Raw genomic sequence first — 17,348 nt, forward strand, 5'->3', positions numbered from 1 at the left:
TTTAACCCTCTGAGCCACCCAGGCGCACCCCCCCTTTAAAATCTTTGATCTCTGTCCCTAAGAGTCATTTGGGGAGCCCAAAGTAGTCTCTTCTTCCGAGTTAGGGAAAGAAAAAAAGCAATACCAGCTTTGGTCCTCAGTCTGAAAATCCACTGTCCCACAGAGAGTCATGACCCTTGTCTATGCTATGGTATAAACATCTAGCTATTAATTGTTTGTCTGAAATCTAGACAGTTCCTCAGGACCCAGCTACACTGCTGATCTCCCAAACAGGTGGTTGCCAGAGCTAGGCAATGTAACAAATTTTTAGGCAATGCCCTGGGGCCCGAAATATCTTCTGCACCACTTGTCATCAGGCCTGAAATTCAAATTAAGAATGTCTGGCTTGGGCTGGGTGGCTCCTCGGTCAAGCATCTGACTCTTGGTTTCAGCTCAGGTCATGATCTCAGGGTTGTGAGATCAAACTCCACAATGGGCTCCAGAGTGTGTAATCTACTTAAGATTCTCTCCCTCTCTCCCTGCCCCTCCCTACTTGTGCTCTCCCTCTCTCTAAGAAAATTTAGATAAATAAATAAAGGCTCTTGTTTTTTTTAAGAATTTTGATTCTTGATAACTTTTCATTCTTCAAGAGTCACATCTTCAAGTGCCCCTGATCAAGAGAATATAATAATTCCACTATTACCTCAGACTTAATGCAGGGCCTATATATATGTTATATCTATATTATTATGTACATATATAATGTAAAATATATAATAAGTATAATATAATAAATATAATGTAATATATATTCTAGAGATAGGTGGATAGAGAACAAGCAAGGAAGTCTCCAAGACAAGTTTTGCCATCTTCAAAATTCTAATTAGAGTTGGTGTCACTGCTGAGGAAAACATTTCCTCATTCTCCACATGTCTTGCATTGGCACATAAAGTATGGAGTCCGTCCTTTCAGAACCATTAGGAGGAGAGCACTTACCCTTCCACCACTCACTTGGCCTCACTCAGGCATGCAGAGCCATGCTAACCTCTTCATGGGAGAAGCAGTGATTTCCCAGACTGGTGAGATAAATGCAGTCTGTCACCCACTGGTCTGTCTGTCCCTTAACTGAGTGATGTGAGGTTGGCATCAATCCTTTCTGGCCCCCATTCTCTCTCTTTTGGTCTAGTACTTTCGCATGGGCACTCTCCCATCCCATTCCTGTCCTCCATGTGGTGGGCCACCTGGATAAGTTGTCTGGCTAGACCAAGAAGCTTCTCTGTCTCTACTGTTCAGACATGATCTGTGGAGACAGGAATTCACCCGTGGAGCTGAGAAAGGGTCTATGCAGCAGACACAACCCCCCACGAGCATGTCCTAAGGTCTACACTCAGAGGCAGCTATGAAGAGGCCAAATGGAAACCACTTGCTCCAAATCACATTTCTGATCAGCATTACTGATATATTTGGTTCCTTCCTGATGCCTTTTCCTACTTCTCTATTCATTACCAACAAGGAGGGGGTTAGCAGTGTGATTAATTATCATTAGTGAGAATATCATCCCAAGAGAGAAACACTAACAACTCATCTCATAAAAGGAAATAAATCAACTCAAAATGGCAATCTGTCAAGATGGCATTTGAAGCATATGCTGCAAATTCCCACATTAGTAAACTCTACAATTCAATTCATGGTGGTTTGAGAGTGGCTTATAACTTGTTTTCAGGAAGCACAAGTTTCCTTGAGGAGATTTTCCTTCCCAAATTCTTCCACACTAGTTATTTCATGTTCTACCTGTTGGTGTTGAACTCACCATCTCACACTCACCCTCCCAGACCTATTCACCTCTAAGCAGGCTGAGCTGTTCTAGAGAGTTCCTAATACCTAGAATTTCTCCCACCCCCCCACCACCACCACCATTTCATCACCAATGATACACTTACTGAGATTTTGATGATCTTGTCAAAAAGATGCAGTTGGGGTCCAATGAAATCAAAGACGAAGTACTAAAAAACAGAAGGTTCATTCTGACCATAAATTCCAGGCTTGCATCTAAGAACTTTATTATTGGACTAGTCATAGATTTCTATCATTTTAACCAAATGCTGCATGGTCCTCAGTGGCATGGATGCATCATCAACCAATGGGTCATTCCTTATTTAGGGTCACCTACATTCCTTCCAGTTTTTTTTTCAAATGGAAAAAAAAAATGCTGTCATCTTCATTTTTGCACAGGATATACATGAATTTTCCTTTAAAACGGACATAAAATGTGCAATTACCAGGTCATGGCTTATGGGCATGTAAATATCTAGTAGATAATATGAAATTTCTTTCCAAAGGGGCCAAGCCATTTTACATTCTCATTGGCAGCATACAAAAAAGCCATTTCTCCATACCCCTGACAACCCTTGATATTATCAATTCTCTTGATTTTTTGACCTATAAATAATGATGGGTGAAAATCATATCACAGTGTGGTTTTAATTTGGGGTGAATCTAGTTAAAATCTAATTTTCTCAGCATGTTTCAGTTTCAAACATCTTTGTGGCCATTCTCAAGAATGACCAGAAAGAGAATGAGAAGAAATTATGGACAAGGAGGGCTTCTAATTTTAAGAAAGTGATTGAAATTAGAGTTGAAGAAACTCTCTAGGCCAGTCTCTATAGTCTACAGATAAGAGACTGAAGACCAAAGGATTTAAAAGATATGCCTGGATTCAGACAGCTGGTTACTGCTGAGCCGGAGAGCATGGCTCTACTTCTCCAGAAGTCATCACATGAGGGCTTCAAGTACTGGATGTTTCTCCATTTGAACTTTACCCAGTAACTCCCAAATGTGAGGCTATATTCTCCTAAGATACAGAACAATGGAGTGGTGTTTTGCTGTGGGTTGTGTCTTTTGGGGACTGCTAGGGGTGGGGGAGGCAGAACCAGGAAGTTGCTTTGTAGAATGTTTGTTTTGAGCTTCTAGGTGGAGCAATAATGAAAGGACCTTAGAGATGAACAGGACAGAAACAAAAAGGGAGAACTAACTCCTCACAGCCTGCTTTTAAAGGGCAATGCAGAAAAACCAAAATGTAGAAATCGAAAGATACCATCATACATCATAATAAAAGCCTTCAAAATGGCAGTCCCTGGAGATTAAGGACAGGCCACGTTACATTCAATGTCTTCTGTTTAAGAAAATGGGAAAATACCATGACATTTCAGGAAGTTTTTCATATATATGTTCAAACTTGTAAAGAGTTGTGTTGTTCAGAATTTCTTTTATATGGAAAACACATGAAATACCTCGTTCTGATAGGTGAAATGCTGAGTTCCTTGGACCAATAAATTAGATCCAGTGTTTATTGCTTTCTGCTGAGTTTCACATTTCAAACTCAATTACCTCACACATGTTCCCTAGACCTTTGAGCCACACACATTTTTCTGGCTGGAAAATATTCCCCAGCCCCTATTAACGGGTTCCTTCAACATCTGGTGGGCCTTGGGCTTGAAAATTAGAGTCAAAAGCTATAATAAAAGTTTTCAGTTCAACTTCTGTGTTTTTACTTGAGTGTCGACTGATGATACACAGGCCCAGTTTTGTGTCATTTAGATCCAAGACTTGTATGCATAAAGAAAATACTAATTATATCATTTAACAAATCTGTAGAGCTTTGCAGTTTTAAAACATTTTCATACATATTTTTTCACGTCACACCCATGCTAAAAGTTGTTATGGAGATGAGGGTAGGATGGGAAGGAAAAATCTCACGGTAAGAGCCTCAAAGACAGGAGTGATGGATAACGAAGCAGGGAGTTAACAGCTTAAATGGGATTTGGTTATTTTCTGTTGATTTCATTTCCTATGGACTCCCTTTTCAATTATTACTCCCATTAGGGAAATAATTAAGAGTTTTCTGCATTTTTTGATAATTCACAGTGTCTAAGTGCCTTAGGGAAATAAGCATTCTTGTACACTATTAGTTGGAGTGTAAGTTGTTACCTCTTTGAAGGGCAATTTAGTGATATCAAAAATTTTAATACACATATTCTTTGCCCCAGTTATGCCATATTAATATTATTGTAAGTAGTAGCCCAAACCTGAAAAAAATTAATATCTATCAATGGGAGAATTGACTGGTTTAGTAAATTATGGTGTATCAATGCAATGGGAAACTAAACCAATGAGGGGAAAATGAGTTTGAACTATATGTATTGATATAGATTAATCTCTAAGATACATTGTTTTATGAAAAGATCAAGGTCCAAGACAGTGTGGATAGAATGCTACCATTTGGTTACAGTATTTGTTTGCATGTTGTATATGTCTAGGATGTCTCTGGAAGGATACACAAATGTTTGGTGAGAATGGGTTGGGAGGGATGCCGGCTTAGGGATCAAAGATCAGAGGGACATATGTTTTTCATCATATATCATTTTATACTCTTTGTATCCTTTACCATTTTTTACTATGTAATTTTTTATTTAAAATTGTAAAATTTTATTTAAAATTTTATTTAAAATTAAAATTTTTATTTAAAATTTTATTTAAAAAAGAATTTAGAGACTTCTGTCTCTCTTTATTATTTTCCTCTCTTTGATCATCACAATTTTTGCACTCCTTAGAAAAATACATCTGCTTTACTTTCCATTGCAACGTGCCTATTTCAAAATTAATAAATAAATTTCTAGTGTCTCTTTCATGAAAAAGATGTTTATCTTCTTTATAACCGCACTCAATACATTTATTTAATATAAAACCACAGCTTATAATGGATGGTGAGCATATGAGAAATAAGAAAATGGGTATATTGAAATAAAAATAAAAAGAAAAAAAAAAAAAAGAAAATGGGTATATTGAAAATAGGGCAATGAATTTAAAATCAGCAGGAATTCCTCCCCACACCTTTTCATCATCTTTTTTTTTCTTTTTCTTTTTTTTTTTTTAATTTATTTGACAGAGAGAGATCACAAGTGGTCAGAGAGGCAAGCAGAGAGAGAGAGGAGGAAGCAGGCTCCCTGCAGAGCAGAGAACCCGATGTGGGACTCGATCCCAGGACCCTGAGATCATGACCTGAGCCGAAGGCAGAGGCCTAACCACTGAGCCACCCAGGTGCCCTTCATCATCTTTTTGGTAAGACTCTAGAGGGTTGTTTGTAAGGAGGCTCAGAGAGATTGCCAGGGCTTAGATGAGTGGTGGGAAGCAGGGAGGAGGGACACAGCTTTTCTATTTAGCTACCACTGCTACAGATGACAGCAGAAGGAGCGTGGTGGAGAAGATGTTGGTCACCTCCATGACTTACTTCATTGTAAAATGGACTGTTGGTTCCTTCCTTCACTGTGCTTTGTTTCTTCTCTTCCCCCACTTCAATGATCACAACTGGATCAATGTTCTCACCCACCAGCTGGCGGGCCTCAGTGATGGTGATGGCAATCTACAACACAAAACAACATGTATGCACTCTAGACCTTGCTGTTCATTCACACAAGAAGAACTGGGGCAGGCTGGGCAGGAGGAGTCATTCACTTACTTGATAGTTTTGGGACCTGACCTCCCCATCATGGATCTTAGTCAACAGTTTTGATCTATTAAAAGAAAGTTTTAACATATTTGTTTCATTAAGTAAGAACATACTTTAAGATCCATAAGCCATGATAATATTTTCCCAGGTACATCTAAGTACTTTAATTTATGCTGTATTACATATTCTTTCTCTGTCCCTGGAAGAGTAAATGTAAATGAGCAAGTGACTTAATCTCTCTATGACTCAGTTTCTCCATCCTAAAATTGGAACTAGTAATAATAGTCTTTACCACATGAAGTAATTGCCACAAGTGAATGATATGACTAATTTGTTCTACTGATAGTAAGAATTCTGAGCAGAAATAGAAGTGAGTGTATGAGGAATTACCATGGGTAAGAAATCGACATAAACAAACATGGTAAACTGAAGGCATTGATAGCCCCAAGTGTTCGATTCCTTGGATCCATGCTCTTTTGCCTTGTACCTTATAGTCTCTCATTCTTACATGGGCTGGACTTGTGACTTGCACTGGCCAACAGAATGCAGCAGAAATGACTTTTGTTAATCCCAAGCCTAGGCTCAAGAGACTTTGTGTACTTCCACTCCATCTTCCCTATCTTGGAACCCTGCCATCACCACTATTGGAATAAACTTGGACTAGCCTGCTAGAGGATCTAATGCCACATGGAGGAGAGCTCAGTGGTCCAAGTGAAGTAATCCCAGATCAGCCTACCACTAGCCAACCCTCCAACCAAAATCAACAGTGTTACCAAATGGCCACATACACATGAGTGATGGACGCCTAACTATCTAGAACCAGTAAGACCAACCAACTAACTCATAGATTCATAAACAATATTAACTTTTTGTATTAAGTCTCTGAGTTTGGGATTATTATTAACTGATAACAGCAAATCACATGCAGAAGACCAGTTTGTTCTGACTTTTTGTTGGGTAGCATAAACACTGGGGACAACAACAAAGTTAAGAGATCTGACACCTTGATGTATTAAAGAACAGGTGAGGGACAGCTTCTGAGTCTGTCTCCTGTTGTTGCTGATGTTCCTGAATTATGAGGCACAGTAAACCTTAACTCAGGGGATTGGAGGCCAGAAGTTGATAGAGCTGGGCCCCTGGCCTGCTGACAGCTGACTGGAATCAAGAAGCCAGCACTGCCGTAGAGGATAAGAAGTAGATACAGACCCCTGTCTTCCTGTCTTAGACCTTTGGCTCCTTGCAGACAGTGATCAGGTATCATTCTCTTTTTCCCAGAACCTGCAGAGGTACCTGCACACCGGAGGTGCTCAGCAAATGTGTGCTGACTGCCTGCACCAACACTGTACCTTCTCTTTGGAGGAGCTGCAGGAATAGGAATGACAGATTCATGATCATAAATCATATCTCCTCCCGGTCCTTCCTGGTGAGAAGGCCCCTCCTGTGGTGCCTCAGCTTCTCTTTGGCCATCTAGAGAAGCAAACAAAGGAAGAAAACTGTCTATTAGGATACACAGTGGTGATCTGAGCCTCAACTGTCCCCGCACTATGACAATCACCATAAAGTGGACAAGTCCCTGCAGCATGAAACTTAACATAAAAGAAAGGCACATACCTTAATTTTTCTAAAAAAGGAAAATTTATATATTCATCTTCTGTTTCCAAAAAAAAAAGTAGATTTATATGCATGGCATTATGAAAAGAAACCGAGATTTGAATTGAAAGACGTGATTTCAAGTCATGACCTTGCCACAATGGACCTTCAGACAAGTCATTTATTCCCTCTGAACCTCCTCAGTAAAATTTAATGTGCATAAGAATCACCTGAGAAGCTTTGAAATGTAGATTCTGATTCGGTAGGTCTGGGGTGGAGCCCAAGACTCTGTATTTCTAATAACAATGACCCAGGAAAGTCTGCTCTTGCTGTCTGAGGGCCTATTTTGAGTAGAAAGGTGTCATAGGTTGAATTATATACTCCAAAGACCTCAAGTCCTAGTCCCCAGAACCTGTAAATGTTACTTCAAAAAAGGGACTTTGATTAAGTTAAGGATTTTGCAATGGAGATTATCCCTCATTGTACAGGTGGGCCCTAGCTGCTATCATATGTATCATTAAAAGAAGGAGGCAGAGGGAGAACAGAAGAATGCAATGTGATCACAAGGCAGAGATGGGCCAGACACCACCACAGCCACTGGAAGATGGAAGAGGCAGGAATCAGACACTACCGAGGGGGTGGGGCCCTGCCAATATTTTTATTTCGGCCCCAAGATACTGATTGTGAATTTCCTGCCTCCATTACTATGAGAAAATTAGTGTGGGTTATTTTAAGCCACCCAGTGTGTGGTCATTTGTTACAGCAGCCACAGGAAATGAATCCATGAGTGTCTAGAAAATTTAAATGAATGGATAGTAAACATATTCTTCAGACCGCCTCTTCCCCCACGGAGGGCTTCTGATTTAGTTGATCTGGGATGTCACCTGGATGTCCATTTAAAAAAAAAAAACCTCTCCAGGTGATTCTCATGTGTAGCAAAGATTAAGAACCACTTCTTAGCCAAATTTTTGGCAAAAACCAAAGAGACTGCATGGTGTAGTTCAAAACCCTGACTCTAAAGGTTTGGTAGAAATCCCAGCTCTGCCACTTCCTAAGGTCATGATTTGGGGCAAGTTACTTAACTTCTCAGCCCTGTTTTCCTCATCTATAAAGCCAGGAAAGGCCAACGTTACCTACCTCACAGAGGTGTTATATTTCTACTGTCTATTTTCTTTATAGCCCTCTTCTCAACCTGTAATGCTGTTACCTCCTGAGGTCTCAGTAGATAAAAGAGGCTTGCCCATCCCCCTCCCTCAGAACAGGATGATTTGAGGACTTTTTACAAAGGTGTGTGTACAGGAAAATCACAAAGAGTTGTGCAGCTATCTGGGGCTCAAGGCAGCCAAGCTGTTTGTGCTTGGAGACCCCAAAAATAAAGCAAGAGAACAGTTACCAGAACCTGGAAGGAGAGAAGTCAGACCCAGTCAGCTTCCCTACAACTGTTCAGTTTACGGACACATCCACCCACTGGATCCAAGCTCACACTCCCCCTTTCCTCAGTCTTCCTGCTGGGGCATCCCACTGGAAAGGGACGTGGCTTCTGCATTAATACAGGTCAGCCTCCTGGGACCCAGAACAGCTGGAGAAGGGTGGAGAATTGATTTAGAAAGGCAAACAGAAGAGTCCTACACAGGGCTATCCTCCCTCTACCCTACTCAAGTGCACCGTTCTATACCAGAATCTAGCACAGGACCCAGCACTCAGCAGACCATCCATTAGCATTTGTTGAGGAAATGAAAGAATGGCTGATCATGGGAGGGACTCGATAATTTCATTGGTAACTAATTAATGGATAGGTTAGGATCACTGGAATTTTATGAAATTAAGACCGAGCCACTCTAGGCCTCAAATACACAGATATGAGAGGCACTGACTTGGAGAATCTTCAAACACTTCATCCAGAAAAGCCCTAACTTCCCAGACCAGGCCAAAAAAAAAAAAAAACGAGACACTAGAGTATCCTCAGTTCTATGGACTTTGCTTTATCAGTCTCCCACGGGGCAAGCCCCTGGCCAGCAGCATGAATGCTATTTGCTTTCTAGGAGGGGCCTGGTACCTCTCTGCCCTGTTTGCTTTGTGGGCTAAAGACTCTAATTAGAATGAGCCAGGGGAGCCAGCTTCTCTGAAATGGCTCAGGTTGCCTTCCCTAAATTCCCACCAGCTTGTTCTTTCCTCCCCAGTGTAGTCAGTAGCGGCCGCTACCTGGAGGCTGACCCATGGAGTAGGAAAACCCAGGCTCTTGTATAAGATTGACCTCTGCTGGGGAGCCAGTTTCTCCAATTCTTAGCTGTGCAACTTTGGGCAAGAACTTAACCTCTCTGCACCTCTTATAAAACAGATGCAAAGGAACCTACGTTTTAGACTCATGAACGATGCATGTCAACTAAAAAGCAACAGGGACTAATTAAATGTGTCCTAAATATTATTTTTCATAAGCTCCTGAAAGTAAGGGACTGGCTTATTCAACCTTGTGCCCTGGGACCTACTGCAGGGTCCTAATTTCAAGGATACCAGAAAAGACCTAAAAGCCTTTTCCACCTACTCCCTAGTCAGCAGCTTAAAGCCCTGTCCCCACTTAAAATGCTTCTCATCCCATCCAAGGATGACTTCATTGTTATTACCAACACTTTGGTTTGAATGAGTTTCCATAGATTTCCATTGTAGGTTATATGTGAGGAAAAGAAGTGAGCTGGGGGAGAGGGACATGAAGCGACAGGACACCCACAGGGGGCAGCAGTGAAGGGTGAAGGAGGCCCCCCCAAGGAGGCAAGAGGGGTGAAGATAAAGCAGACCCACTGCACCATTTTGGTTTGGAAATGGTCCAGAAAGCTGGCCTTGCATTGGCTGTTGTCAGGGGCACTGGGCAGAAGCCTCTAGGAGACCACCACAGAACCGCCCATCCAATGTGCTTAATCTTTTTTGACTCAACAAACCTGTGAGTCTACCTGATGCCGGGTCTGGCCCCACTGGCACACTTCACACTGTACCTTGGGGATTCATTTGCTCTTTTGAAGAAGCGAATGGTCCATTAGGAGGATGCAATCTCAGACAGCCTGGACTGACCTCCCAATCCCACTCACTGCTTCGTGGCTCTGTGTTCCCAGTCTCAGGGCAGATTCTGAGGTTTGTGCAGCCACACAGGGTCCTGTGATCTAAAGGACCTCATCACACTTAGCCCAATCCTCTGCCATTGCCCTCCAGAAACTTCATAATTTCTTAACAATGGCTTTGCATTTTTGTTTTCCACTGTGCCCTGCAAACTCAGCAGCTCCCACATTTGACTTTCTCTCTCTGCATCTCTACTACCTTCTTTGTAAACCTAGGATAGCAACACCTGTTAGTAGGATGATGGCAGGGTCGAATGAGACAATAAATAAGCCTCTCCTGTAGCAGTTGCTGTCCTCACTCTTATTTTTAAATTCTCACTAGATCCTCTTCAAGGCATGTGAGGCCAGCCCGGCAACCCCCATGGTGCCCACTTCACAGAGGGAGAAACTCAGAATCACAGATGTGTTGAGATTCCTGGGCCACAGAGCAAATCAGGACAGAAACTGGAGCTTGAACCTTTCTGCAGCCTCTCCCTGGGGTCCTCTTCCGTGGCCCAGCAGGTGTCCACCCACCCTAGTTGGCTCAGTGACCAGGTGACCAGCAGCCCTGGGATGGATGCCATCCCTGCGAGACCAGCAGGGCCTGAAGACCCAGCAGGCAGCACACTTCCCACCTTGCTCCCATGGAGGGAGAGCTCCATTCTAAGCCTGGAGGGCTCAGCTCCATGAGACCTGTAGGCTGCAGGGCAGTGCATTTCCCCCACCCCCAAAAGCCTTACCTTGGGCAGCCTTATTGGCTAGGATTAGCCCCGTCTCTGCTTTCTTCTTCTTCTTCTTCAACTTGAGCCCAAACATCCCCTTTCTGAAAAGAAGAAAAACTAAATAACACTGTAATGGTAACTTCGAGTCATTCAGACATCTGAGGACACACACACACACACACACACACACACACACACACACACACACACGCACACACACCCTGAGTTATCCTGGAAGCTGATCAGCCTTCTCTTCCACCCTGGGGATGGGGATGGGGACCAAAACACCAGTGTCAGGGTGACCCAACAAGGTCTTCAGACAAGTCTACATTTGCAGAAACCATGAAACCCCACCAGAAATCATGGGTCCACCCAGAACTTAAATGGGACTATGAAGAGCCCCAGCTGGTATTTTGCTGTTTCTCCTCACTTACCTGTACCAGGTACTCAAGTGAATGACATCACTTAATCATCACAGCAACCCTCTCTTACCCATCTTATAGATGAGAAGACAAGGCCCAGAGAGGGTAGTTGTTGTTTCTGAGGTCACACAGCTCTGAGCATCAGGACCACAGGAACCCAGGCTTTAACAATTGGATGGCTGAGCAGGTTACCCTGAGCAGAGTGAACACAATCTCCAGAGCCGAGGTCCCAGAATATTTCAAGGTCAAGAGACCCACAGATTCACTGGGGTCCCACCACCAGTACAGAGATCAGCACACACATGATGTGTTCCCAGAATATCAGCTACTATTATTGTTGGCATTATTAGCTGTGGATGGAAGCTACTTGGGGCTTCCTTCTATCCCAGGAAATGGCTTGCTCCTCTGTCTTAACAGAGAACAGAAGCATTCTGCACAGTGCTCCTGAGAGAATCCTTTTCTGGAGTTGAGAGACTGAATGCTGGATGGAATGGTTGATGGACCCAGTTCAGAAGAAAGTCCTGGTCTTGAGTCAGACAGGCTGGTGGGCCCTTGGAGGATGGGAAAGGAAGAACAAGGACAGAACAGAGGAGAAGGGAGGGGAGAGCAGCAAACCCTTCCAGGAATACCCTGCAGTCCCAGAACTATGTGAGGGAAGTGAAGGGCCATCAAAGTTGTCCAGTGCGCTTACGGACATAGGACTCAGGAGGGGCTTAGACCAGAGACCCCACATCAGGCTGTCTGGGTTCTGGTCCCAGCATTATCTGTGCAGCCTGAACCTCTCTGCACTTCAGGTTCTTCATGCATAAGGTGAGATAAGAAATGTAAAGCATTTAGCACAGTGCCTGGAACATACCAGTTGCTCAATAAATGTTAGTTATGCTGTTATTATTGTAATGGGTAGGATTAGGACAAATGAGTGGAAGCTACTAGGTGACAGAAGTTCACTCCATTTACTTATTTATTCACTTACTTACTTACTTACTTATTTGTTTACTTATTACTTTTATGTCCTTCCTTAATTCAACTGAGGAATTAAGGAGCCCTCCACCTTAGTGTTGTCTGAACAGTGAAATGGATGGCACTGAATGGGAGTGAGTTCTCTGTTCCTGGAGGTGTACAAGCAAAGGTCACCAATGGCTGGAAAAGGATATTGTAGAGGACAAACATCAGAAGAGGGGGACCGGCCTCTGGGGTCTTGGGGGTCCTTTAAGATGCTGAGATAAAGTAGAATGGAAAGAATGGGCTCTGGAAGCCCCCAGACATGGATGGACTGGGCAAGTCACAGTATTTCTCTGAGCCTCAGTTTCCCCATGGGTACAAATTTATGGAAATAAATAATAACGTACAATAACTTTATAGAATCATGAGAATAAAAAGAAGTGAAGTAAGCAAAGCACTGAGGGCTGTCCCTGGTATATAGAAAGTGCTGGAATGTGCCCGTTTTGGAGGTAACATTTTCCCTCTTTGATTTACCATCTTCTATGATGCAAATCACTCTCAGTCTCCCAAGAATCTCAGGAGAACATACACAAGGATGATTTCCCTCTTCTGAAATTTCTTAAAGGCAACTTCCAATAACTTTCCTGTTTTCAATAGAGAGTTAGCAAGCAGAGGGTCAAAGCCGTATCTTCCAAACCCTGACTTGCCAGTGCGGTATCCAAGGGCTCAGTGCTATCATCATTTCGTGGAGGCAGAATCTGATGTCTCCTGGGACTTGGCCAATGAGTTCTGCAGACTATTTGAAAAGGCCGGGTTACTTCCATCAGCAAACAGGAAGTCATTACTAATAAATGACAGTATCTACCACAGGGAGACTCGATGCTCCTGCAGGAAGCTGACATCCTCATCACAGATGGCCTGAGCATTCTGAATCCCCCATCAGGCAGCCAGTGACTGAGGCATTAAATCATGCCTGAGGTGACTGGCGAGGGCAGAGGCAGAGAGAAAGATGGGTCCCCCTGCCCCACTGAAACCAGGCGCTCTTGGCCCTGCTAACCATCAGGGGCACCTCATGAAGTTTAAAAGAGACCAATGTCTGGAACCACTTCCAGAGATCTGTAATTGCTTTGGAGAAGAACCAGTGCCAAGAAGCCCTGCTCTAGGCACAGCTCAGACCCAGCTACCAAGGAAGCCAGAGAGCCTTGCAGTAAATGCCCATTGGATTTACAACCAGTTTGGCTCTCCTGGATGGGTTGATATTTGTTCCACAAACACACAAGGTTGTTTGCCTGAGATCCTGAGTCAGTCATCAAGGGCACTCCCAGCATGACTCACAGCATGAAAGGCTTCTTGAAGAAAATTGATTTTTCCTCCTCAGCCACTTGTCGTCCGCAGTAGAGAGAAGGCACGGCTTGCTGGCCCAGAATAATCATGCCTCTGGCAGACTGGGCAGCAGAGAGTGAACTGGAGACAGAAGACAGCTCACAGGACTGCTTGCTTCTCCTGTTAGCTCTCAAATTTAGAACCTGACCCTTAGCCCAGATGAGCATGTCTCATTCCCACGTGGGCTTTTCTGACCCAATCCATACGGTGGTGAACAAAGCTTATACAGTGTAAAACATGCTATGAAATACTGTATTACAACACTGGAGACAAGGAAATGTGCTACAATATTCTCCTGAGTGAGTCTAATACTTTTAAGCACAGATTAATGCTTACTTTGTGCCAGGAGCGCCATTCGACACATATTCTCTCCAAGGATTCTTACAACATACCACGAGGCAGATGCTGCTGTTTCCCATTTTTACAGGTGAAACGTTGTCAGGGGTTTCCAGCCAGTATATTGGGATCAGCCAGTAAATCAGGAAGGAAGTTCCCCAGGGCAGGAGCCATCAGCCCCCCTTCTCCTTCTCAGTGTGCCCAGGAGTCCAGCATGGGAACCTCCCACTTCACAAAAGAAGGATGGGACTCTCTGGCTTCAGATCTACTGAATTTCCTCCCAGGGCCACCCCAAGGTAAGCCAAGACACACAGAAACCCCCATACCAACCTGGTCTCCTCAGGGTGAAAGCTACCATGACTCCGATATCTGTATCCAAACAATGAGAATGTTACACAGTGCGCTTGTTGGGCTCCCTTCAGCACCTCTGTTCCAGGTGACATCACTCCAGGTGGCCCCACAGGGCTGGCACTGCCAGGAAGGCAGCCAGCCCAACACACAGGAGGAGAAGCTCAACGGCCAGAGTTTGGGTCTCATCCCTACCATTTCTAACTATGCCAGTGGGGCTGGCCACGGGACTTCTTGGAGCTCAGGCTCCACTTCTGCAGGAAGTGGCCATAAAGTTAACTCTGCTTTTTTCGTGGGGTGTTATGCATATATGACCTCACTAAGTGCTCATGCTGCACTGTTAGGAACTCTACAAATAATTAATGTCCTCTCATGTCCACGGCTCCCTGGAGCCAGGGTTAGGAAATGGCTCACAATTAGGGTCTCCATGTGGTTTTCCACTTGCCTCACAAAATTCCCCCTCTGGAATCACCTTTTCTACCTGCAATGTGGAGTAGAAGCAGCTCAGGCCAAGCAGCCAAACACTAAGCTAATTGAGTCCGCGGGTGTGACCAGGACTAGCCCTTGCTGCTCTTCTCCCACCTAAGAGGACACAGGATACAGGTCATCTGTGTCCCTGACCCTCCAAAACCAGAGTCATAACATCCAGCATGAAAAACAAAACAAAACAAAACAAAACACTTTGATTTGTGGATTTGTTTATATGGTAAACTCTTACAAACTTTAAAATTCCTTATTAAAAGAATGGATTTCTATGTAATCAGGACTACCTTAAAAATAAAGCAAAACCAAGCTTTACCACTGTTCTGAGGTTATCCAGAGAGCCTTGGATAAATTCCCAGCTGCCTACCAAGGAATATCTGCTCCGTGTACTCACCTTACTTTGAAAACTGGGATATATTCGTTAAAGGAAAACCACCAAATATAGAAGTAGCCATAATGTGGATTTTGACTGAAGATTGTTAAAATATAAATCGATGGGACCCCCTGCCTTGCCAAGACTGCAATGTTTCTTCCTCTCTCCCCATTATCTTCCTGTAATAACTTACCTGCTCTATTTCCTATTTCTTTAGGCAACGGTGCCCAACTTTGGTTGTACATTGGACTCCTATGGGGTGCTTTCGAAAATGGTCTCCCACACTGCGGCCAGATCCCATCCCAGAAGGTCTGATGTCACTGGTCAGCAGTGAGGACAATGCTCAGTACCTTTCAGATTCCCAAGGTCATTCTAATGTGCAGCAGTGCTGGAAATCCTTGTGTGTAAGTAATTAGTGCCAGAGAGCTTTCCTCCCAAAGAGAAGGTATATGGTTTTTAAGGGAAATTCAAAGACAAATTTTCAGCCACAGGGGAGCTGTGAAACTTGGGTAATTCAGAGCACTTGCTGAATATATTTGGTAGGCTGGCCTTTATCATCCTACCTCAGCTCCTCTTCCACCCAACCCCGATCCTAGTGATTAGCCCACAGAATTGTCACCTTCACTACTATGCACAGAATCAACCCAACCTTGGAGGAACCGACTCCTCCAGTTTGAAAGAGCGGGATCAGTCTTCTGTTTGGGTCCAAAGTGTCCCAGACAATTGCCCGAATAGACTGAGCAATGACTCCCAACCTCACGGGAACCAGCTCGCTCCGGCATACTCTGATTTGCCATCTCCCACCTCACTGCAACAGTAAAATAAACATTTCTCTGTTAGACCCTCACTTTGTCCATTCCAGCCTCAGTGGCCATCATAAGGAGATCCGAATGTTACCAACTTCACAGACAGTCACTGAGAACCTCGACATTGCCCCTGCAAGACTCAGCTGAGTCTAAGAAATGCACCTCCAAGGATGCTAATGAATCCTTCCTCCTGTGGTTTCTCTGAACCAAGGCTAACTCGGGAATAATTCAGAGCCACATGGTATAGAGCTGGCCTGGTTCAGCCAGCCCCTGACAGACCTTCAGAGGGCTTGCCAATGTTCAAGGACAGGTGGTAGAAGGCTGGTGCTATAGGACTTCCCAGGAAAGGGGGGACTTTCCCCTCAGGTGCCTCTTGCCCAACCAGCAGCATGCCGACAGGGCTCACAACTGACACCTTTTTCCAACCTGTGGCCACTGGCCTCCAACCTCTCCTGCTCCTCCTCTATAGCTAAGATCAGCCCGTGACTGCTTGGTTAGAGTGCAAGAAAGAGAAATAAATACTGGCAGGCGGTAGAGTTAGGGCTGTGAAATTTTTCCCAGCCCCAAACCTTCTCTTACCTGGGCCCCTATGAAAATGTTCATTTTTCTTATTCTATCCTCTTCATATCCAGACTAATTGGAGACCTGATCTCTGTTTTCCTAAAGACAAAAAATTAACCTCTCATCCAAAAAATAGACTACAGGCAGCTTCCAACATTTGGAACAAGCAACTCTCCCTCCCTGTGTCTCAGCATAAAGAAGTCTTCAAAGTCCTACTCTTTCCAGGCTTTCTCCTTTTCTTTACTTCCAGAACCTTCCTCTTCCCATATATTCCTTGATTATCTTTTGGCAGAATGATAATAGTATGGCATCCATTGTTTGGCTTTTCCTCCCTTGGGTTGGGTTAAGGTCCAAGGCTCCTGTTCCCATGTGGTCTTCTCTTCTTTGGGTCTACCTTGTCACAGGATATTTTATTCCACCTCATGTCGAGTGGAAGAAGTCACTGAGGCAGTGCTTCTCCTTCCTGCAGCTGCACACTGACTTCATCTGATTCTCAGGAAAAGATTTGAAAACCAATCTGGACTCCAATCCATACAGCTTCCTCCAATCCATACAGCTTCCTCCAATCCAATACCAGCAATAGACATGATATTTTGATCCTAGTTGATGAGTAGGTATATGTCTCAATGGGTTTTGAACATAACAAAGAAAGAGAAGGGTGGAGCTATCACCTCAGAGATGCTGATCCGCTAACATATAAAGATACTGTCACAAGTGAGAGTCATTAGTTCCATGATGGGTAAAGAAAGGACCTAGGAAATTCCTTCCAAGCCTCATTTTTTGGTGTCATGGACATTGAAGATAGAAGGAT

The 17,348-nt window shown here is 43.7% G+C and overlaps 1 protein-coding gene across 1 annotated transcript in view; it reads right to left on the minus strand.

Moving 5' to 3' along the window:
- Positions 1-10,977, minus strand: part of LOC111146702 (fer-1 like family member 6) — a 118,758-nt gene extending 107,781 nt beyond the window's left edge. The window contains exons 1-5 of the mRNA XM_022502370.1: positions 10,902-10,977; positions 6,832-6,952; positions 5,495-5,549; positions 5,267-5,398; positions 1,920-1,982 (exon numbers count right to left, since the gene is read on the minus strand). Of these exons, the coding sequence (XP_022358078.1) occupies positions 1,920-1,982; positions 5,267-5,398; positions 5,495-5,549; positions 6,832-6,952; positions 10,902-10,977 (447 nt within the window). The remainder of the gene's footprint in view (positions 1-1,919; positions 1,983-5,266; positions 5,399-5,494; positions 5,550-6,831; positions 6,953-10,901) is intronic.
- Positions 10,978-17,348: the final 6,371 nt, after the last annotated feature.

The sequence above is a fragment of the Enhydra lutris genome, unplaced genomic scaffold (genome assembly GCF_002288905.1).
Source record: "Enhydra lutris kenyoni isolate GAN:26980312 unplaced genomic scaffold, ASM228890v2 scaffoldscaffold14, whole genome shotgun sequence".
In the NCBI taxonomy this organism is placed as follows: domain Eukaryota; kingdom Metazoa; phylum Chordata; class Mammalia; order Carnivora; family Mustelidae; genus Enhydra; species Enhydra lutris.